Source organism: Protopterus annectens, chromosome 12.part0 (genome assembly GCF_019279795.1).
Source record: "Protopterus annectens isolate FY-2018-M chromosome 12.part0, PAN1.0, whole genome shotgun sequence".
Lineage (NCBI taxonomy): Eukaryota > Metazoa > Chordata > Ceratodontiformes > Protopteridae > Protopterus > Protopterus annectens.
This window is the reverse complement of record NC_056746.1, coordinates 206,710,878-206,733,757: the sequence shown is the minus strand read 5'-3', so window position 1 is coordinate 206,733,757 and position 22,880 is coordinate 206,710,878. Positions and strand designations below refer to the sequence as shown.

Genomic DNA, 22,880 nt, shown 5'->3' with positions numbered 1-22,880 from the left:
CCAGTTTTGGCTCTACAGTCCTCAAGAGTCTGTTCCATTGAGCCACCCAGGATAGAGGTGCTAGGGACGCGGTCCCATCAAGCAAGAATGAAGGCGAGATTGACAACTTAACATTAAGAAGTTATGTACCTACCATAACGTTCCATGTTAGTTGTCTTCGGTCGGCTTCTTGCTTGCGACCGTCCCTCCTTCCCCCAGGCCTGGACAGACCTTTCTACAAGAGATTATTATGCTGAAGACCATTCAGAGCTGGTCCTTCTTTCATCCTGTAGGCTTTCTTTCTTCCTTTGGGAAGTATTTATGCTTGGTGCTATTGCCCTTTGTCATCAAACGAGATCTGGGTACTTACCGCCTTGCATCATGGGATATGGGGCTGCCTCGAGCTGGTAAAAGTGACTCTCGAGCTTAGCAAGTGCCGAGTCGGAGCCGAGGATCGGCTCCGAACCCATCAAGCAAGAAAGAAGGCGAGAGAAGACAACTAACATGGAATGTTATGGTAGGTACATAACTTCTTATTTTGTGGTTAATAGTTTTAAATAATGCAGTTATTTCTCTTCTCTTTACCAATCTAGTGGTGGTAACAAGAGGAAGCTGAGTGCTGGAGTGGCTTTGATTGGTGGACCGTCCGTGATCTTCTTAGATGAACCATCTACTGGAATGGATCCAGTAGCTAGGCGACTGTTGTGGGATGCAGTGAGTAGGACACGAGAGTGTGGCAAAGCAGTCATCATTACCTCACACAGGTAAAGTTCAAAATCTGTTTACAACAGTAACATGAATTTGCAAATGTGAATGACTTTTGCAGCTCATCTGTTCCACATCATTTTGAAGTGTCATCATTAGAGTTATACTACAGCCTAACCATGTAGAGCTGCCAGATGTTACACTGAAGTACTGTGTTAGAAAGCTAGACACACCTTTTATGACCTAATCCTGTGTACCACCTCATTGCCATCTTACACTAAATGAGGCTTCACTACTTTTGTTGAGCTTGCATAGATAGTGAGAAGCAACATACCAAAACATCTACTTTACAATCCCCTTAGAATGGCTTGTTTGTTTTGCAGCTGCATCCATGTGGCACTAGGAGTGGGTTAACCACACTGCTCAGTACTCATTCTTTCAGAACCTTTTACAAACATTAGGTGCCATTAGTATGTGTGGCAGGTTCAACACTCAGAATTAAGATCACTAAGTAGAAGTCAATTATGTTTGTGTTTTTTTGTGAATGTGATGTTTCATTGATGGGATTTACTACTCTGGTGCTACCACTCCTAGATCTACACAGTAAGCAGCTTGTTGGTTTTGTGTTATGTTTGTTTATAGTATGAGGAGTCTGCCCTTTAAATGTATCTAACCTTCTGCTTTCCTTTCCCCACCTAGCCTATGCCCTCTTTTTTACATAGTTTGTTTACTAAGTACACTAACATTTCAGTGCTTTTCTGGATTTCCTTTTCTCTTCATCTGCTCTGATGGTCATTTCCATGGGTCCACAGTCTTTTCTCTGGAAAAGTGCCTTTGCCAATACATGGAGTAGTTGCTCTCTAAAGTCTTCTGTCTGTACACCTTCACCTTTTATGTATCCTTCCTGTTCAGGATGACTCCTTCGTATCTTTCCGACATTAATTTTTGTACTTGTAGCATGTCTCCCTGCCATAACTCTCAACTGTTTTGATTTTTGCCTCATTTTTTTTTTGTTCATTTCCTCATAAAATGTATGGTTTTCTGGCAAATAACTGCAGATTAAAGAAACCAAATGAGATATACATTTGAGTTTCTGATTTCATATCCTTGAGAAAATGCATGCTAACACAAACCCTGTTATTTTATCTAGTTTCTAAGTTTGCAAGAGGAATATTTAAAATCTGTCCATGTTTTCTGGACCATTGTGTCCTCATTATTTTACGCTTTGTCCAGATTCCTTGCACTAAGATAGTGAGAGGTATGCTCCCTTTCTCTTCTGGTTTGTGTTGAAAGAGCTCCAGTTCCTCTAGTTTATGGTCATATTATTTTACCCTCTGTAACTTGCACACTTTCTTTTGATTCCTTCCAGCAACCTGATGTTTTGATTGTATGGCCTTCAGAATTATACACAGTACTCAAGAAGTGGCCTGACTAGGGCTCTGTAGTGGAAACATTAACTGAGTTTATCTCCTTGAGGATGCACCCCAGCGTTCTGTTTGCTGCTGCCACTGTCCACTCATTTTGCTCCCAGTGGTCCTGTCTTTGAATGATCAACACTCTCAGGTCCTCTCTGTACTCTTTAGCCATCAGTTCTTCTCCCCATATCTGTTGATGCTTTATGTTAAGTATGTTGTGGCCTAGGTGTAGTGCATTGCTTTTTTTACAGTGTACCTCAACTGCCACCTTTTTGCCCACTTGGCCAGCCTTTCCAAACCCTCCTTACACACTTTCCTACATCTCCTGGTGCACTTAACTTTGTGTGCTTAGCAAATATGTTGATATTCTTTCTTGTTCCTTGCCAGTGCTTGAAATTAAAACACTAAAGGACACTGAAACAAGAACCAACCCCTTCAGTGCTCCATTAATCATTTTTTCCTTATTGCTGATGTTCCACAACTCTGTCTTTCACTGTTCTACCATGCAACATTCCAGATGTTCTTCATTAGATCAGTCTTGAAATAGCCATTGCAATGTAAGAGGTATGCTACCAAGTATGCTGTATATATGGCCAGTCTGTAAAGTTTGACTCCTTTCTTGCATATCGTATGTCTGCCCTTAGCATGAGAGAGAGACAAGACTCATCAGAAGTTGGAGCTTTATTACCATTAATATTCTCATGCAGATTGTCATTAGCTTTTGACATAGTGCCAGCTGTTAGCCTCATCTACTTAGACTACAGACACACAAGTACCCAACTGGGTATCCTTCCTTTTTGTTTAGAGATCTTGTCTTATGTCTGTTAGATAAGACAAGTGTAGTTGTGGGTGCCAAAACCTGTATAAAGTCTCTTTCTAGTTAACTGTTTTGTTTGTGAGGAATACGATGTCCACCCTCCCCAAGGTGAAAAAAGAAAAGGTTGACGAGAGAGGTGAGTGACTGTATGAGTATGACACCTCTCATATTTTCTGTGGCTGATGATTCCCCTGAGGTGCATAAGGAGTCCACAGACTGTCAGTCTACTTCTGTGTGGCTCTCATGTTCCTTTTGAAGACAGATATGGCCCAGGATCCTGACAAACTCTTCATTCAGTGGAGTCTTCTAGGAATAGAGAATTGCATATTCTTTCTGTGAGTGATGGAGGCATCCATCATGAACAAGTGAGTGAGGATGTCAGTGGGTCATTAATTGAAGTCAGACCCCATGGCTTTGACTCTGAAGTCCATACATATGGACATACAAAAGCTAACTGAAAAGACCAAATGTTTATCTCCTCACCCATCTTTTGAAAAGGGAAATCAATAGGACTGGTATAACTTCCCCCAAGAATTATTTAAAAAACATCCTTTTTCTTTAGCCCCCCCCACACACACACACACACACACACATACACATACACACTTTCCTGCTTCTGCTCTTCCACTGTTATCAAAAGGAGGAGAGTTCCTTCTTCTGGAAAATAAATTTAGTCTGAATTTAATCAAGAAGGATTTGATTATGCTTCTCGCAGTTCTTCCTCCACAGCTTGTGAATCTGAGTTAGAGTAAACATTTTCTTCATGTTCCACAAAATGAGGGAATTTCCTTTGGTGATACAGTTTCAAAAGTGAAAGACTTTTTCAAATGGGAAGGCAAAGAGGTGTCAGATTCCTAAAAGAGACATTACAAAATCTTGGACCAAGAACGACTTCCTACATTACTTCTCTTAACACAAATCTTTCTGGACACTCCTAAACATGTTGCTATTCCACTAGATTTGGGAGCTTTGTCAAATCCGTTCTCCGTTGCAAATAATCTCCAAATCCCCAAGCTCCTGCTCCCAAAGTGCCTGTTCCAATGTGTCACAAATACTGCTATGGACCTCTGTAAGATTCCCTGTGCTGACCCTGCTATTATTTCTGTAGAAGCAGAGAGATATGAACATTTTCTACAGCCTACCTGTCCTTAATAAAAAGGACAGCAGAGCATGTGATAGATTTTTCTAAAAAGTTTATACTTCTACTTTGGCAATTTAAGACTCTGTATAACAAACCCTTATGTCTAGGTATCAATTTAGGTCCTTGAAATTTTTTAGAGAGAAAGAGTTGTGGTTGTTCCAGTTATGACAAGTGTTCGGACAGGTACATATCAAAAGGGGCATTATTCTCAATGGTTTACTATGACTTGCCTGAATGGCAGGCAGTCAATCATCTGATGGACGAAATCATGGTTTGCAAGAGGCACTTAATCGACCCCCAGTACGTGGACTACGTATGGTCAAGTTGCATGGTGCACTCAACCATTTGATCGATGTACCCACACTGTGAACGGAGGTCGCACTGCAGTGAGGAACAGGGAATTAGCCCATTTCCTTACTGTAATGGAATTTCGGAGTTGGTATATTTAATATGCAAAGGGTGTGGTGGGTGCATGGGGGTGAAGCCCCCCTGTAAAATAGTAGAATTAACGTATTGTTGAGTGTCGAGTTCAACAGTACGTTAATGTGCATAGCAGGAGGTGACTGACATCACCTTCTGCTGTGTTGAATACATCGAAAGATGTATTCATTTTAGTTTTAGTTTACTATTTGGGATTTCAAATTCAACATTTAGGGTCAATGTTATACACGTTCGACCCAAGTTGATTCGAAATTTCCATAGTAAACCATTCTCAATGATCAGCCTAATAAGTGCCAAGCACAATGGAGCAATTACATCCATGGATCTGGATGCAATATCTTTTGATATAAATTGTGAAATGAAAAAGGACTTCCTTACAACGGTGGATATGTGGTGATCGAAGGACAATTTATTGTTGATATAGGTTCCCAGAACCTTAAATATTGCTTCAGTTGTCATGGGTATGTTGCCAACATGATAGCAACAAAGGAGAGTCAAGCATACCAAGGAATACAATAATGCACTACCTGGCATTTAGTTTTAGTCTATGGTTTTGACGCCAACTATTTGCTTGGGACAGGCCCTCTTGGAAGATCTTGGTGTCCTCTGCAGAGTTTTACATGGGCACCAGTTCTGTTGATTTGGTCAGCCACAAACCCTTAACATCAGCTGTGACCTCCCAGAAGTAAATGATAAAGATTAGCTGTGACCTCCCAGATGTAAATGGTAAAGAGGAGTGACCCAAGGACTAATCCCTGGAGTATACAACTAGTGACAGGTGTTTGTAGGAGGTATAGCATCTCACCCTAACTTCCCGAGTTCTGTTTTCAGGCCTGTTTGCTACCCAAAATGTTACATGAGGACTAAAATTTAGCAGGGAGTGTTTCTTTATGATACCAGAGTGTTGTTTAATGTTGAATGCCATTGTGAGGTCTAGATATGTGATGTGCACTGGTTTACCATCAGCTATTGCTTTAGTGACCTTTTCAAAGAAGTCTGAAAAAGGTCAAGTAGGCAAAGAGTAAGCTAAAGAGGAAATGCAAAAGCTTGTCGGACCAAAAATGCGCCATCTAGCAAAAGGGGACTCAATTTCTCATTCTCTTGATAATGAAGCACAAGGAGATACTTTGCCAATAAAACAATGTTCACTGTTCCAAAGTAAAATGCTTGAGAGACATGAAAAGCACAGTAGTTGACTATAAGAATCAGGAATACTGTGGAATTGAAGCAGAATTTGGAGTTGGGAGGTGGAGATGCGAAGGAAGAGGACTAGCAACATTGAAATTAGTGAATAAATGTGAGACTGCAAAGCATCAATCACATTTGCGAAATACTTGAGCAGATGGAAAGAGTACTTTGAGGGGCTGATGAATGAAGAGAATGAGAGGGAGAGAAGGTTGGATGATGTGCGGATAGTGAATCATGAAGTGCAGTGGATTAGCAAGGAGGAAGTAAGGATAGCTATGAAGAGGATGAAGAATGGAAAGGCTGTTGGTCCAGATGACATACCTGTGGAAGTATAGAGGTGTTTAGGTGAAATGGCAGTGGAGTTTTTAATTAGATTATTTAATGAAATCTTGGAAAGTGAGAGGATGCCTGAGGAATGGAGAAAGTGTTTATGGTACTGATTTTTAAGAATAAGGGTGATGTGCAGAGCTGTAGTAACTACAGAGGGATTAAATTGATCAGTCACAGCATGATGTTATAGGAAAGAGTAGTGGAAGCTAGGTTAAGAAGGGAGGTGATGATTAGTGATCAGCAGTATGGTTTCATGCCAGGAAAGAGCACTACAGATGTGATGTTTGCTCTGAGAGTGTTGATGGAGAAGTACAGAGAAGGTCAGATGGAGTTACATTGTGTCTTTGTAGATTTAGAGAAAGCATATGACAGGGTGCCTAGAGAGGAGTTGTGGTATTGTATGAGGAAGCCAGGAGTGTCGGAGAAGTATGTAAGAGCAGTATAGGATATGTATGAGGGTAGTGTGACAGCGGTGAGTTCTGCAGTGGGAGTGACGGATGCGTTTAAGGTGGAGGTGGGATTACATCAAGGATCAGCTCTGAGCCCTTTCTTATTTGCAATGGTGATGGCCTGGTTGACAGACAAGATCAGACAGGAGTCCCCATGGACTATGATGTTTGCAGATGACATTGTGATCTGTAGTGAGAGTAGGGAACAGGTGGAGGAGACCCTGGAGAGGTGGAGATATGCTGCAGAGAGAAGAGGAATGAAGGTCAGCAGGACTAAGACAGAATGTATGTGTGTGAATGAAAGGGAGGATAGAAGAATGGTGAAGATGCAGGGAGTAGAGGTGGTGAAGGTGGTGAAGGTGGATGAGTTTAAATACTTGGGATCAACAGTTCAGAGTAATGGTGAGTGTGGAAGAGAGGTGAAGAAGAGAGTACAGGCAGGATGGAGTAGGTGGAGAAGAGTGTCAGGAGTGAGTTGTGACAGATGAGTACCAGTAAGAGTGAAAGGGAAGGTCTGCAAGAGGGTAGTGAGACCAGCTATGTTATATGGGCTGGAGACAGTGGCATTGACAAAAAGGCAGGAGTCCGAGCTTGACGTGGCAGAGTTGAAAATGTTAAGATTTACACTGGGTGTGACGAGGATGGACAGGATTAGGAAAAAAGTTTATTAGAGGGTCAGCCCAGGTTGGAGACAAAGCCAGAGAGGCAAGATTTAGTTGGTTTGGACATGTGCTGAGTAGGGATGCAGAGTATATTGGGAAAAAGATGCTAAGGATGAAGCTGCCAGGTAACAGGAAAAGAGGAAGGCCTAAGATAAGGTTTATGGATGTGGTGAGAGAGGACACGCAGGTGGTTGGTGTGACAGAGAAAGATGCAGAGGACAGGAAGAAATAGAAACAGTTGATCTGCTGTGGCGACCCCTAACGGGAGCAGCCGAAAGAAGAAGTCTATAGGAATAATTGGAAAGAGTGGGCTTTTGTTGACTGTTGTGAGGAACTAAAAAGCATTTGCCTCATGTCATTAATGTTTGGAGGGTATGTGAAGGGAGGGGAAGAAGAAAAAGATGACTGCAAGTAAACCAATTTCTTTTCTTGACAGTATTTCTATGAAACCTTTCACAATATAAATTGCATATTTTATAGTAAAGTATTTTTAGCTATTGAAGTTTAATAGGCTGTAATCTTGGGTTTTTGAGGTAGGAGATTGGGTGTAAAAATACACAGAACATAAAATACCTAGAGCCGATGTTTTCCTTACTTTTGCTTAGGTGAATGGCTGGATTAAGATCCTTGACTTGAAACCAGTAAATGTGAGAATATCATATATAATAAAAAAAAAATCTCCTTTAGCAATAAATGTTTCAACGTGTCTTTCAGGCTGCAGCAGGGGACTACATTTCTCTCTTTTCTATTACTTTTCCATGAAGGCTAACTGGTAATAGGGCAATAAAAACAGTCACTGGTTTCTCCATGGTAAAAAGTTAATGATTTCTGAAATTATGTGAGTAGGTTTCAAATTGAAGGATAGAATAAAGTTTAAAAAAAAAGAATAGACAACAATTTTTGTAAGCAGAAGCACATGTAATAACACCCATCTTAAAATGGATAACCTCAATTTCAGCTTAATTAGAATCAGTTTTACCAGCTGTTTGACACAGATGTCCATATTAGGAGGACTAAACATTATTTGAAGATGTGTACATAGTTGTGTGTTTGTATTAAGTTAACAGGTTATGGGGGTGTTTGGTGGTGGTTGTTTTTTTGTTTGAAGCTTTTTATTAAAACAAAAAGTCTTGTAAAATTTGATACTGGTTCTAATGTTGATGGTAAGAAAAACAATTTATAAAGGATTAATCTGCCAAACTTTAATGGGTACATGCATCACAAAAGCTGGAAGTAAATCTAAAACTGCCGTATGTAATAGGTAGGAAATAACTTTGTACCATAACGGCAACACTTTCCGTATTACTTTGGAATGTGAATGGGTCTCACAGGTGTAGACAACATGAATGAATGCTTGCATTAAGAAATGTAGAGTGCAAATAGCAATGCTACAGGAGACACATTTGGAAAAAAATGAGTTTGTGGATTTGATAAAAAAAATTATTTCAGGATGGATATTCTGCAAAATATCAGGGAGAAAGGAAAAGAGGAGTATTTATATTAATTGCTAGAGGAACAATGGTAGTGATAGAAGAGGGGAAAAAAAGATAACAGCAAATTTGTAGCAGTAAGGGGCTACCGACAAGGGATGAGGATTATGCTGGTTTGTATTACTGGAGAGGGATGAGGATTATGCCAGCATGTATTTATATTCTATCTAAAACTGCTATTTTGGAACTTTAAAAAATTTTGGAAGAAATAATCTGCTTTCAACAGGGAATGCTACTTGTAGGTGGAGACTAAAATGTGATTTGCAACAATGAGCATGTGTCTGGGGGGCCTAAATGGGAAAAATGTAACAAAAGTGGGTAGATTCTGAAGAAATTTGTGAATATATGTAGTTGAAACGTTTGAGTTCAGTAGCAGGAACTTAACTTATTATTCCCCAAGGTACAATAACTAGGCTATACTTGACAGTCGTTATATTTCACAGGAACATGTGCATTTAATTGAGAACGTTGGTGCACATCCAACAAGTACTTTTGACCATGTGTCATTAATTACTAAAATACAAATGCAGGCTAATGAAGTAAAGATGAGAAAACAGTGGTGCTTCCTCCCCCCCTCCTTAAAAAGAGAAGAATTTAAGGAATGGGGAACAGAAATTGACCAGGTATTATTAGGGAAGATAGAAGGTACTCCAGACATTATAGCTATTGAGTCAGATAAGATGAAAGTGAAGTTTAAAAATAGTATAGAATAAAAGAAAAAGATCTGGTGAAGAAGTAATAAGGAGTTACTCAGAGGGGCTGACAAAGGTTAATTTATTACAAAGTAAGGGGAGTCTCACCGAACAACAAGAGGTGCAATTGCAGAGTGCTAAAGAGAATATAAGGGGGTGTCTAGGTAGTGTAGATGAGTTAAAAATTGCAACTATTTTTTGATAACTCCAGAGCACACAATGACTTGGGCAACAGTAAGTTGAAAGGGTTGTTGCCAAATTTGCAGAGCCTATAACAAGAAAAATAGCCAGTGATCCTGTAGAGGTGTTAGAGATATTTTGCTTTACACAAATTTTCATAAATTTCCAGAGAAGTGGGGAAATAATGAAAAACGCAAATAAAATATTTATGGAAAACTTAAATATGCCATGGTTAGAGGTAGATGAGGCTCAACAACTAACAAGAAAGGAGGAGAGGAGGTAAAAATGATGTATAACCAATCTACAGGATAGTTTCCATGAATAGATTGTATTCCGGTGGAAGTCTGGAATCTAGGAGGGAAGAAAGTGATAAAGCTCTATAAGGTTTTGTTTAACAATATTTTAAAAGGAGGGAAGACACCAAAGTAGTGGAAAAAAGCTGTGGTGACTGTAGCACCTAATGATGGTAATGTCCCATCTGATTCAGCTTCATACAGACCCATTTCAATTTTAAACTATGATTATAAAGTGCCTGTACTGGCTAAAAGAATGACACTGGTGATGCCAAAATTGATAGATGTGGACCAGTATGGTTTTGTGGAATGGAGGCAAACTTTTGACATTACTAGAACAAGGATGATCAAGCAGAATGTAAGAAAAAAACACTGTTATTGGCAGGTCTTGATGCTGAGAAGGCACTTGACAGAGTAAGCTGGGATTTTATAAGTAGGGCAAAGGAAGTACCTTCATTTTCTGATACCATAATAAGATTAATTAGAAAGCTGCCTGAGGGATCAGAGACAAAAATCAAAGTAGGAGGGTTCCTGTCTGATAATTTGTATCTGACAAAAAGAACCAGGCAGAGGTGTCCTCTTTCCACTTTATATGTGTTATATTTAGAATCATTGTCAAATAAAATAAGGGACTCAGAAATTCAAGTATATAATTCATCTGGTGTTCAAGAAAAATTGGCTTTATTTTGCAGATGATATTGTTTTGTACCTGACAGAACCAGAAAAGCTCATCTCAGTGTTATGGAATATTCTGAGATGTTTCCAGTTTTTTTCGGGATATTTATTTTATTTTACATTTGTTGACCGGGATTGTCTAACTGAGCTGAAGAGCCCTTTTTCAGCGGAGGCCTGGGGAGAAAAGCTCCAACATATTATACAATTTTCATTGTAAATTAGCATTAAACAGCAATGTTATATGATTAATATAAAATTAATGAAGATAAATCAAAGGCTATAGCTGAAACTGTGTACCCACACATGTATTGGTCCAGCAATACTCATATTTATGGGGACATAAAATGAAGTGTTTAGGAGTATAATAAAAAGGATTTGTTATGACAGCTAAGGGTATGTAGGAAGAGACTAAAATCTTTCCAGTCACATACTCACACAGGCTGAGAGTTCCCTATTAAATACGGATCTCTCTTTTTTATTCCTGCGTTAAAAACTGATTTAGTGGACTTATTATAGACATTAAAATGTTAGAAATGTTGCTTAAAGTTAACCTTCAATAATAATAGTAATAGGCAACTTGATTCTTTTAAAGGAGTACCGCACCCACAGACTCAAAAAACATATTTAAAACATCATGGCATGATGTTTCCTACACTTTAACAGCACTCTGGGGTTATTTACAGGATTTTAAATATTTTTATATGTAATTACAGACTCTGACCACCTGGAGTACAGCATATTGACGTGGTTTGGATAAATCAGGTTGCCACTCAGTATCCCACAAGTCATTGTTTTGTTCAGAAATGTTACATCATGCAGGCCTGCATTTGCCTAAAGCTCTTGTCATTTCAAAGATGTTGCATGCATATAAAGTTCTTAGTAAAATAGAATAGTTAAAGTAACATTCCTTGCTGTTGAATGACTACTTAAAACTGAAACAGTGCAAATGTCACAGAACACACAGAAAGTGCTGTTTACTGCTGCCTTTTTTCTAATTTAGTTTAAATGGCACTAATTTGTGAGACAATGAATTCCAGTTATTTTACTTCAACCCTCCCCCGCAACACCTAGCTTCCCTGGCTGTCAAAGTCCTGAGGGTAATTTGACTTTGTAATTTCATTGACTGGCAGATCTCAGCAGGGTGCTTGACTCATGCAAGTGAATCTTTGCTCTAGCATTTCTTTTGTTACAGGGGACATTTTTTATTGCTGCACTGTAGCCAAGGCCTTACTTTACTGCATTAGCATCCAGTTTGTATAGCAACTTCTGTAACATCTTCCACCAGGGAGCTAAATAAAACTTAAAATATTAAACCATTTTAGATCTTTATTAGTTTAAGTCTCTAAGGTATCACTTCATGCTTCCACCTTGCTAAAAATGATTTACATGTGCAAAGTGTGTTTGGTATTCAGTGTTTGCCTACACATTTTTTTTACTGCACTGGTTGGTTTGCAAAAACACTTTTGCAGTGTCCCTGGATTTGTCTTTGTACATACAAACCACATTGCTATATTTTCCCCTTCTTTTTCGTGTCTCCAGAAGTCACTTCTGACAAAATAATTTTTTTTAATAAAGGATATCAAGGTTAATTTACCTTGAATCAGATAATGGATCACACTGGAAAGAATCACTGTAGAAATATTTGTGCTTGGACTAAATCCCTTACTAAATATTTGCCAGACTACAGTTGAATTGGTGCTATGGCTTTAATTATCCACCATTACATACCAGTTTTTCAGTGTAGTGACAACCTGCCTTGCCCATATACCTTTAGACATGAATATGCATCTACTCCTGTTCATGTATGTGAATTCATCTTCATACTTACGGTGTTGAAGCTACACTGAATTCTAGGTGCTTGATCAGGTTTCACATGGGGCTTGGTTAAAGCTACTCTCAGGTTAAGCCACTATGAATATGTTGCACTGCCACCTCTGATACGAGGGTAATTTAATTTTTTTACCCGCACTGCACACTAGCGGTATCCGATGCAAATACAAGAGAAGTATGCAAGCTATAGACCAAGTATCAATTGCCATGCAGAATGTACAACTAAAAATACCAAATTTCTGTGTTTCAAAACATCGCTGTTACTACACTACTACTGAATCAAAGGAACATATTGAAATGTAACAACCTGTTATCAGATGTAATTAAGATTTTTTTCCGTGGTAAGTATTTTCCATGATTCTCTGGCTTTTTGGTTTCATTCACTTAACTGGCTACCTGTAGGTTTGCTCTTTCTTAGCAAGTTGCAGTTAATATTTTATCCCTTTGTTTACCTGTTAGTTTGAATGGGCACACTATGAATGTTTCCAGCTGTAGTCCCTTAACTGTTGCCTTGCATATCTTGCATAATGCAGATATGACTTCTCCATTGCAATGTTCAGTTCCTATATCAGACAGTATCAAAATGTTTGATTTAAAGTTTCTTACCTTACTATTTTCGGGACAGCAATCAAATATCTTCACCCCCTGTAAAATACAGCAGCTACCACTCATTTCTCATGTTCATCCATTCTTGAGCTAGCATTATCCACATCATAGTGCCATTTGACATCCCAATTTGCCTGTTATTGTGCAATACCTGTCCATACAGGATAAGATTAATGCATACACCTAACTATATAGCAGCATTCAAAAATCAGTACTTACATGATGTATTCACATGCTGGCTTTTGGTTACAATGTGCATATGGAGCAAATACTGCATATTGCACTATTGTGACAAGCCTCTGTACCACTTCACGGTAGCCAGCCTCACAGAGGTCCACTCGCACCACAACATTACTTGCAGCTGCAGTCAAATCCACTCATCTCACCACTTTCATAACACTCCTGCAGCTATGCATGCTACCCCAAACATGCCTCCTCTTGCCATTTATGCATTCTGTTAATCTCACTTCTGTCCAGAAAGACCAGTCCCTACAACTGCAGCTGCCAAACAAGTGCCACTACACTGCACCACTTCACGTTAGCCAGCCTCAGACCTCCACTCACCACAACATTACACACATGGTCCACCACAGTTAATGTGATATTACTTCTCACCAACAGTTTAGCATAGTTTCTCCAACTAATGACCTCAGTACAACACAACCACCAGGTCTATACCAATACACGTATTCACAAGTCCTCGGACAAGTAGTGCATATAGGGACTTACTGACATACTGCTAGTCTGCTCTTTCAGCAAGTATTGTCCATATTAACTGCAACCCATGGTTCCACTGATGTCCAAGCTAATGTCCTTCAGTTGTGACAGTCACTTGCTAACACCCTAGCGTAAGGAAAGGTCAAACATGAAAATTCTACTCTAAGCCATGGTCAAAACAAGCAGACACACACACACAGCAGGGACACACACACACACACACACACACACACACACACAGCAGGGACACACACACACACACACACACACACACACACACACACACACAGCAGGGACACACACACACACACACACACAGCAGGGACACACACACACACACACACACAGCACACACACACACACACACACACACAGCAGGGACACACACACACACACACACACACACACACACACACACACACACAGCAGGGACACACACACACACACACACACACACACACACACACACACACACACAGCAGGGACACACACACACACACAGCAGGGACACACACACACACACACACACACACAGCAGGGACACACACACACACACACAGCAGGGACACACACAGCAGGGACACACAGCAGGGACACACACACAGCAGGGACACACACACACACACACACACACAGCAGGGACACACACACACACACACACACACACAGCAGGGACACACACACACACACACACACACACAGCAGGGACACACACACACACACACACACACACACACACACACACACACACACAGCAGGGACACACACACACACACACACACACACACACACAGCAGGGACACACACACACACACACACACACACAGCAGGGACACACACACACACACAGCAGGGACACACACACACACACACACACACAGCAGGGACACACACACACACACACACACACAGCAGGGACACACACACACACACACACACACACAGCAGGGACACACACACACACACACACACACACAGCAGGGACACACACACACACACACAGCAGGGACACACACACACACACACACAGCAGGGACACACACACACACACACACACAGCAGGGACACACACACACACACACACAGCAGGGACACACACACACACACACACACAGCAGGGACACACACACACACACACACACAGCAGGGACACACACACACACACACACACACACACACACACACACACACACACACACACAGCAGGGACACACACACACACACACACACACACACACACACACACACACACAGCAGGGACACACACACACACACACACACACACACACACACACACACACACACACACACACACACACACACACAGCAGGGACACACACACACACACACACACACAGCAGGGACACACACACACACACACACACACACAGCAGGGACACACACACACACACACACACACACAGCAGGGACACACACACACACACACACACACACACACACACACACACACACACACACACACACACACACACACACAGCAGGGACACACACACACACACACACACAGCAGGGACACACACACACACACACACACACACAGCAGGGACACACACACACACACACACACACACACACAGCAGGGACACACACACACACACACACACACACACACACACACACACAGCAGGGACACACACACACACACACACACAGCAGGGACACACACACACACACAGCAGGGACACACACACAGCAGGGACACACACACACACACAGCAGGGACACACACAGCAGGGACACACACACACACACACAGCAGGGACACACACACACACACACACACAGCAGGGACACACACACACACACACACACACACACACACAGCAGGGACACACACACACACACACACACACACACAGCAGGGACACACACACACACACACACACACACAGCAGGGACACACACACACACACACACACACACACACACACACACACACAGCAGGGACACACACACACACACACACACACACACAGCAGGGACACACACACACACACACACACACACACACAGCAGGGACACACACACACACACACACACACACACACACACACACACACACACACACACACACACACACACACACACACACACACACACACACACACACACAGCAGGGACACACACACACACACACACAGCAGGGACACACACACACACACACACACACAGCAGGGACACACACACAGCAGGGACACACACACACACAGCAGGGACACACACACACACACACAGCAGGGACACACACACACACACAGCAGGGACACACACAGCAGGGACACACACACACACACACAGCAGGGACACACACACACACACACACACACACACACAGCAGGGACACACACACACACACACACACAGCAGGGACACACACACACACACACACACACACACAGCAGGGACACACACACACACACAGCAGGGACACACACACACACACACACACACACACACACACACAGCAGGGACACACACACACACACACAGCAGGGACACACACACACACACACACACACACACACACACACAGCAGGGACACACACACACACACACAGCAGGGACACACACACACACACACACACACAGCAGGGACACACACACACAGCAGGGACACACACACACACACACACAGCAGGGACACACACACACACACACACACACACACAGCAGGGACACACACACAGCAGGGACACACACACAGCAGGGACACACACACAGCAGGGACACAGCATCCGTAATACATAACCAGTTTTGAATCAACTTGACAGTAACTGACTACATAGATATATGTCCGCTACCAAGCATCCAGACAAAGGATGGCAACATGGTATGAGGCCAAAAACGTTTAATTATGTTACACTTGTATACTGGGATAGTCGCACTGGATTCATGTCCTTTTGTCAGAGGGCCAGGGAGAAAATATCCAACAGAAGAAATTACATAGATTACTTAAGTTGTATTACATTACATGGATTACACAAGTTATAGAACATTAGAAAATATAAGACAATGCATTTAGCACACTGTTTTATTAATGTTCCCAAATAGGGAGACGCAGATGGTCCAACACAAGACAAGGTTTTTTGTACAATGGTTTAGTAATGTTCCCAAACCGGGACTCACAGTTCATGGTCAGACAATTACAATTGAGACACAACTGATTGGAAGCAGAGCTTAAGTAATTGCATTATATAATTTTGTCACACACACACACACACAGCAGGGACACACACACACACACACACACACAGCAGGGACACACACACACACACACACACACACACACACACACACACACACACACACAGCAGGGACACACACACACACACACAGCAGGGACACACACACACACACACACACACACACACACAGCAGGGACACACACACACACACACACACAGCAGGGACACACACACACACACACACACACACACAGCAGGGACACACACACACACACACACAGCAGGGACACACACACACACACACACACACACACACACACACACACACACACACACACACACACACACACACACACACACACACACAGCAGGGACACACACACACACACACACACACACACACACACACACACACACACACAGCAGGGACACACACACACACACACACACACACAACCCGGGACACACACACACACACACACAGGGACACACACACACACACACACACACACACACAGGGACACACACACACACACCCACACACACAGGGACACACACACACAACCAGGGACACTCACACACACACACACACCCGGGACACACACAAACACACACACAGACACACACCGGGACACACACACACACCCCGGGACACACACACACACCCGGGACACACACACACTGGGACACACACACACACACACACACAGCAGGGACACACACACCCAGGGACACACACAGGGACACACACACACACACCGGGACACACACACACACACACACACACACCGGAACACACACACACACCACACACAACAGGGACACACACACACCATGGGACACACACACACAACCCGGGACACACACACACACACACACACACACCTGGGACACACACACACACACACACACACACACACAACAGGGACACACACACACACACACACAACAGGGACGCGCACACACACACAACAGGGACACACACACACACACACACACACAACAGGGACACACACACACACACCACACACAACAGGGACACACACACACACACACAACCCGGGACACACACACACACACACACCCTGGGACACACACACACACACACACACACACACACACACACACACACACAACCCGGGACACACACACACACTGTGGGGGACACACACACACACACACACACACACAACCAGGGACAATTACACACACACACACACACACAACCAGGGACACACACACACACACACACACACACACAACCAGGGACACACACACACACACACACACACACACACACACACACACACACACACACACCAGGGACACACACACACACACACACACACACCAGGGACACACACAACCAGGGACACACACACACACACACACAACCAGGGACACACACACAACCAGGGACACACACACACACACACACACAGGGACACACACACACACACAACCAGGGACACACACACACACACACACAACCAGGGACACACACACACACACACACACACAACCAGGGACACACACAACCAGGGACACACACACACACACAACCAGGGACACACACAACCAGGGACACACACACACACACACACAGGGACACACACAACCAGGGACACACACACACACACACACACAACCAGGGACACACACACACACACACACACACACACAACCAGGGACACACACACACACACACACAGGGACACACACACACACAACCAGGGACACACACACACACACACACACACACACACACACACACACACAGGGACACACACACACACACACAACCAGGGACACACACACACACACACAACCAGGGACACACACACACACACACACAACCAGGGACACACACACACACACACAACCAGGGACACACACACACACACACACACAACCAGGGACACACACACACACACACACAGCAGGGACACACACACACACACACACAGCAGGGACACACACACACACACACACAACCAGGGACACACACACACACACACACACACACAACCAGGGACACACACACACACACACACACACACAACCAGGGACACACACACACACACACACACACAACCAGGGACACACACACACACACACAACCAGGGACACACACACACACACAACCAGGGACACACACACACACACACAACCAGGGACACACACACACACACAACCAGGGACACACACACACACACACACACAACCAGGGACACACACACACACACACACAACCAGGGACACACACACACACACAACCAGGGACACACACACACACAACCAGGGACACACACACACACACACAACCAGGGACACACACACACACACAACCAGGGACACACACACACACAACCAGGGACACACACACACACACACACACACACACACAACCAGGGACACACACACACATCATCCTTGTCTAGCAACTGTGAAACCTGTGGTTTTGCAGCCTACTTACCTTTTAGAGGTCTACTGTAATTAGCCACCACCAATCGTGGCATCAAAAGTTAAGCCGGCAATACTGTCAGTTAACTGTGCCTCACTCTCACATCTAGAGTCCAACTCGTAGAATACACATTCTCCTGCAGACCAATTGGGGGGTGTGGGCCACATGGACCTTGCCTGGTACCTAAACATGTTGCTGCTATTTCTCGTTAAGTAATACGCCTAAAGTAGGTTATTATGATGGCAATGTTTGTAGATGATAATCTCTGAATCTAGTTCATCTTCTGTCCTCAATGGACTGGATGACAATGTTACTTCAGCTTCAAACTCACCAGTCATATGTCAGCCTTGCCTGCAAGTCAGATGCAACATGGTCTTGGTGCTGTATTGTCCTTCTGCCAAGGTATTTCAGTACTATAACCTGGCACATGGACTTTGTTGTCCCACTCAGTACACTAGTTGGGCACCAGAAATCATATTCATGTCTGACCACCTCATTGGGTGGTTTTGCTCGCAATATGTGTAACTGAATGGCAAATGCTAATTTCTACTTTGTTCCTGTCAAACAGGCAATGACGGATCTGTCTGTCTTCATTCCAAAAAATGACTTTGCCACAGTTCCAGATTAGACTGACCCCAAGGACTCCAGCCATTTATGGTTGATTTTCATTATTTGCAAGCCAGTGTAGAAACGCATGGACCTCACTGGGTTCAGCATACAGACTATTGTATAGCATTAGCATACACTATGGGATCACAAACTTACCCACGCATGTAAGGCTGCAGTACTGTGTGAGGTCACTAACAAATGCATAGAACACCGTTAAGTGCAAGCATGGAAAACACTTTCTATGGAAGACCACTGAGCAGTGTTCCAAAGGGATCGGGTGTGTGACCAGTTCTGGAATAGGTAGTACCAGGAATAGTCAATAAGCAGTGTCTGCACCTGACAGGCTGTGCAGAAGAGAAGCATATTGAATCAAGCACATCTGTTGTATTTGAATTGAAAGCGGTCACTGCCACCGTTTCATACTGACCCGTTCTACGCAAGCTCTGACATTCCTCTAAGTGAGGAGGTTCATGGTCTGCATGTTGTGCTCAGCTTACCTTGCTAGGTGAATGACTATGACCTGCCCAAAGTCCTTGATTATCCAATTTCTACAACACATATGAGACTCCTGTCTCAGCACCAGAAAGGACTGGTTTTCACGCGACATAACATTGCCGGTATAATGGTCATTTTACCTTGGGGTGATCTACCTGTGTTTCCTGGACAAACACCTCTGGTTGATTGCGAAAACAAAGAACAACCATGCAAGTAAGGCCATGATGGACATTACATCAGATCATAGGACGTCACTACACTGCTGAACCTTGCTGGCACTGTTTAAATGTCAACTTTGAGTCACACACTTACATATAATGCACTCCGATAGCAAAATGCATTCATACACCAGATTAAGAAGAAACCAGTAAAATAGTTGCACCGTATGAAGACATTTGATTCCAAAGGTACTTACCCAGCACGTTGGTTATACTTAATATATTAACCAGGGTTTTCTTTACTTTTTCCAAACCTAGAAATGTGTTTTTGAATTACCAGTGCCTTCTCAGGACGTTCGCACCGAGCTATATTCTTTGGAATAGCAGGTACGGACATGGGCTGAATTTCCAATAAGCCTCTTTTGGCTTTTATGACGTCCATCATCAGGTCATAGATGTAGTCAAACTTTCTTTTCTGAAATATTGGCTTCTTCGCTACCCACTCCTGCTTTGCCTTCGGATACACCACGTTGTATCTAAGCTCTCCCTTTGCTGCAGAGTTTCTAGTAGGGAATCTGACCACTGCTTGTTCACGATTCAGATTTTCATTGTGATCAAGGATGGCCAAAATTATTCGTGCCTTCATCCCTGCAAAACTGAAATGCTCAAACTTTGGGCAGTATTTGCACAGTAATGCATGGAACACCTCTAGGTTGCCGGTGTGGCAGAACTTGGTCACCTGCTTTAAATCTTTAATAAAAAATTTGTTGGCAACTATCCTCTTCAGTGCACTGTAGCATGCATCTTCTTCATCCATCCACTTCTTCTCATCTCCTTCGTCCACTGGCATTTCATGACCGCAACATGAAACCTTTGTTGTACCACTCCAGCTGTGTCTGTCTGTTACATGGTAAAGCAATGACAACCACTTCTCCTGTAGTACAACTTCATCACCTTCGCACGTTTCAGCACACCACCATAGGTGATTGGAGACACTGTGGCACCACTGTAGCAACTCTCTGTTTACTCTCCTTTTGCCAGCTTCTGCAATTTTCTTTGTCAAGCTTTTGGCCATATGCCACACATCAAACTGGTGATCCACCGCTGGGAATTCTTTGCGCATCACAAATCTAATGCCCGGATGTCGGTCGGTTGCCACAAGACTTATCTTAACTTTTCTTGACAGCAAGTTTGACAGGCACTTCTTGAAAGCTTTCTTCTCAAGTGCCACTGAAGATACCCCGGTGCAAACTTGCTCAAGGGAAAAATCGATGATACGTCCAGAATCCAGGTCCATCATGCTATAGCAGCAGTATTTGGCTGAATATCCTGGACTATCGCACCGCCCATCACCACCTAACCGGATTTCCTTCCCCTGACTATCTGCCAGCATACGATTCTGATGTTGTATCCAGGTATGCTGCATTACTGGGAACAAATATTTCCTTTGAATGGTGTAGAAGGTTGTCTCACTAATAAACTCCAGCCCTAAATATGCACAGAAACGCGCAATATGTGCATATGTACTACCGCTGAATAGAAGAGAAGATGCCAGTAGTAAGTTCCCAGCAGGCATTCTGCCTATAACTGGTTGACTTTCCCACTGAAGAAATGCATGTCCACTAATGCAGCATACCTTCACAGATACATAAGACCCTAACTTGGTTTTCTTTTCCACTTCGGAAGCAGGACTACTTCTGCATTCTGGGCAGGTCAATTTTAAGAGCAGTGAATCAAGGCAAGACTCGAAAACAATGAACTTTGGTTCACTTATCATCTTCTCATCTTCATCCTCTTCCACCACTGTGTCGTCCATGTCAGTGGTAGTCAGACTTTCAGAAAGGTAGCTCCAGTTGGGATCCTTTTCCGTCTCATTTGTCTGAGAAACTGAAGACTCACTATGCAAGCTTGTGTTATGCGTATCTGGAGTGAGCTTGATTGGAGTGCTGCAAGCCTGCATGTGAAGAGACATGTAGGCACTGCAGCTAGATGTGGCTACTTCACTGCAGGTATCAGCCTCCTGATGAACACCTGTGTTGACACTCACTCTACACCCAATGTCATCATTTGAAACCTGATCTTCTGGTGTTGCCGACTCAGTCACTTCAGTCTGAACAAGTTTGGATTTCCTGCTGTATGTGTGGTCCATCAGCAATGACACTGCATCCTCAGGGAACTGTACAGCTGCATCCTTCATCTTCCATGGTTTAGAATTCTGTTCCACTAACTTCGCTTGTACTCCCACACTGATTCCTTTCTTTTGCCGGAAGTTGGTTTGGCACGCTACTGTATTCCTTTCCACTGCAGTCATTTCTATGGCTTCGACTACTTCTTCATA

At 43.2% G+C, this 22,880-nt stretch overlaps 1 protein-coding gene across 1 annotated transcript in view; it reads left to right on the top strand.

The window, feature by feature from the left end:
• Positions 1 to 22,880, top strand: part of ABCA3 (ATP binding cassette subfamily A member 3) — a gene marked incomplete in the record, with an annotated part of 1,818,321 nt that overhangs the window by 1,474,580 nt on the left and 320,861 nt on the right. The window contains 1 exon segment of the mRNA XM_044089258.1: positions 573 to 743. Coding sequence (XP_043945193.1) covers positions 573 to 743 — 171 coding nt within the window.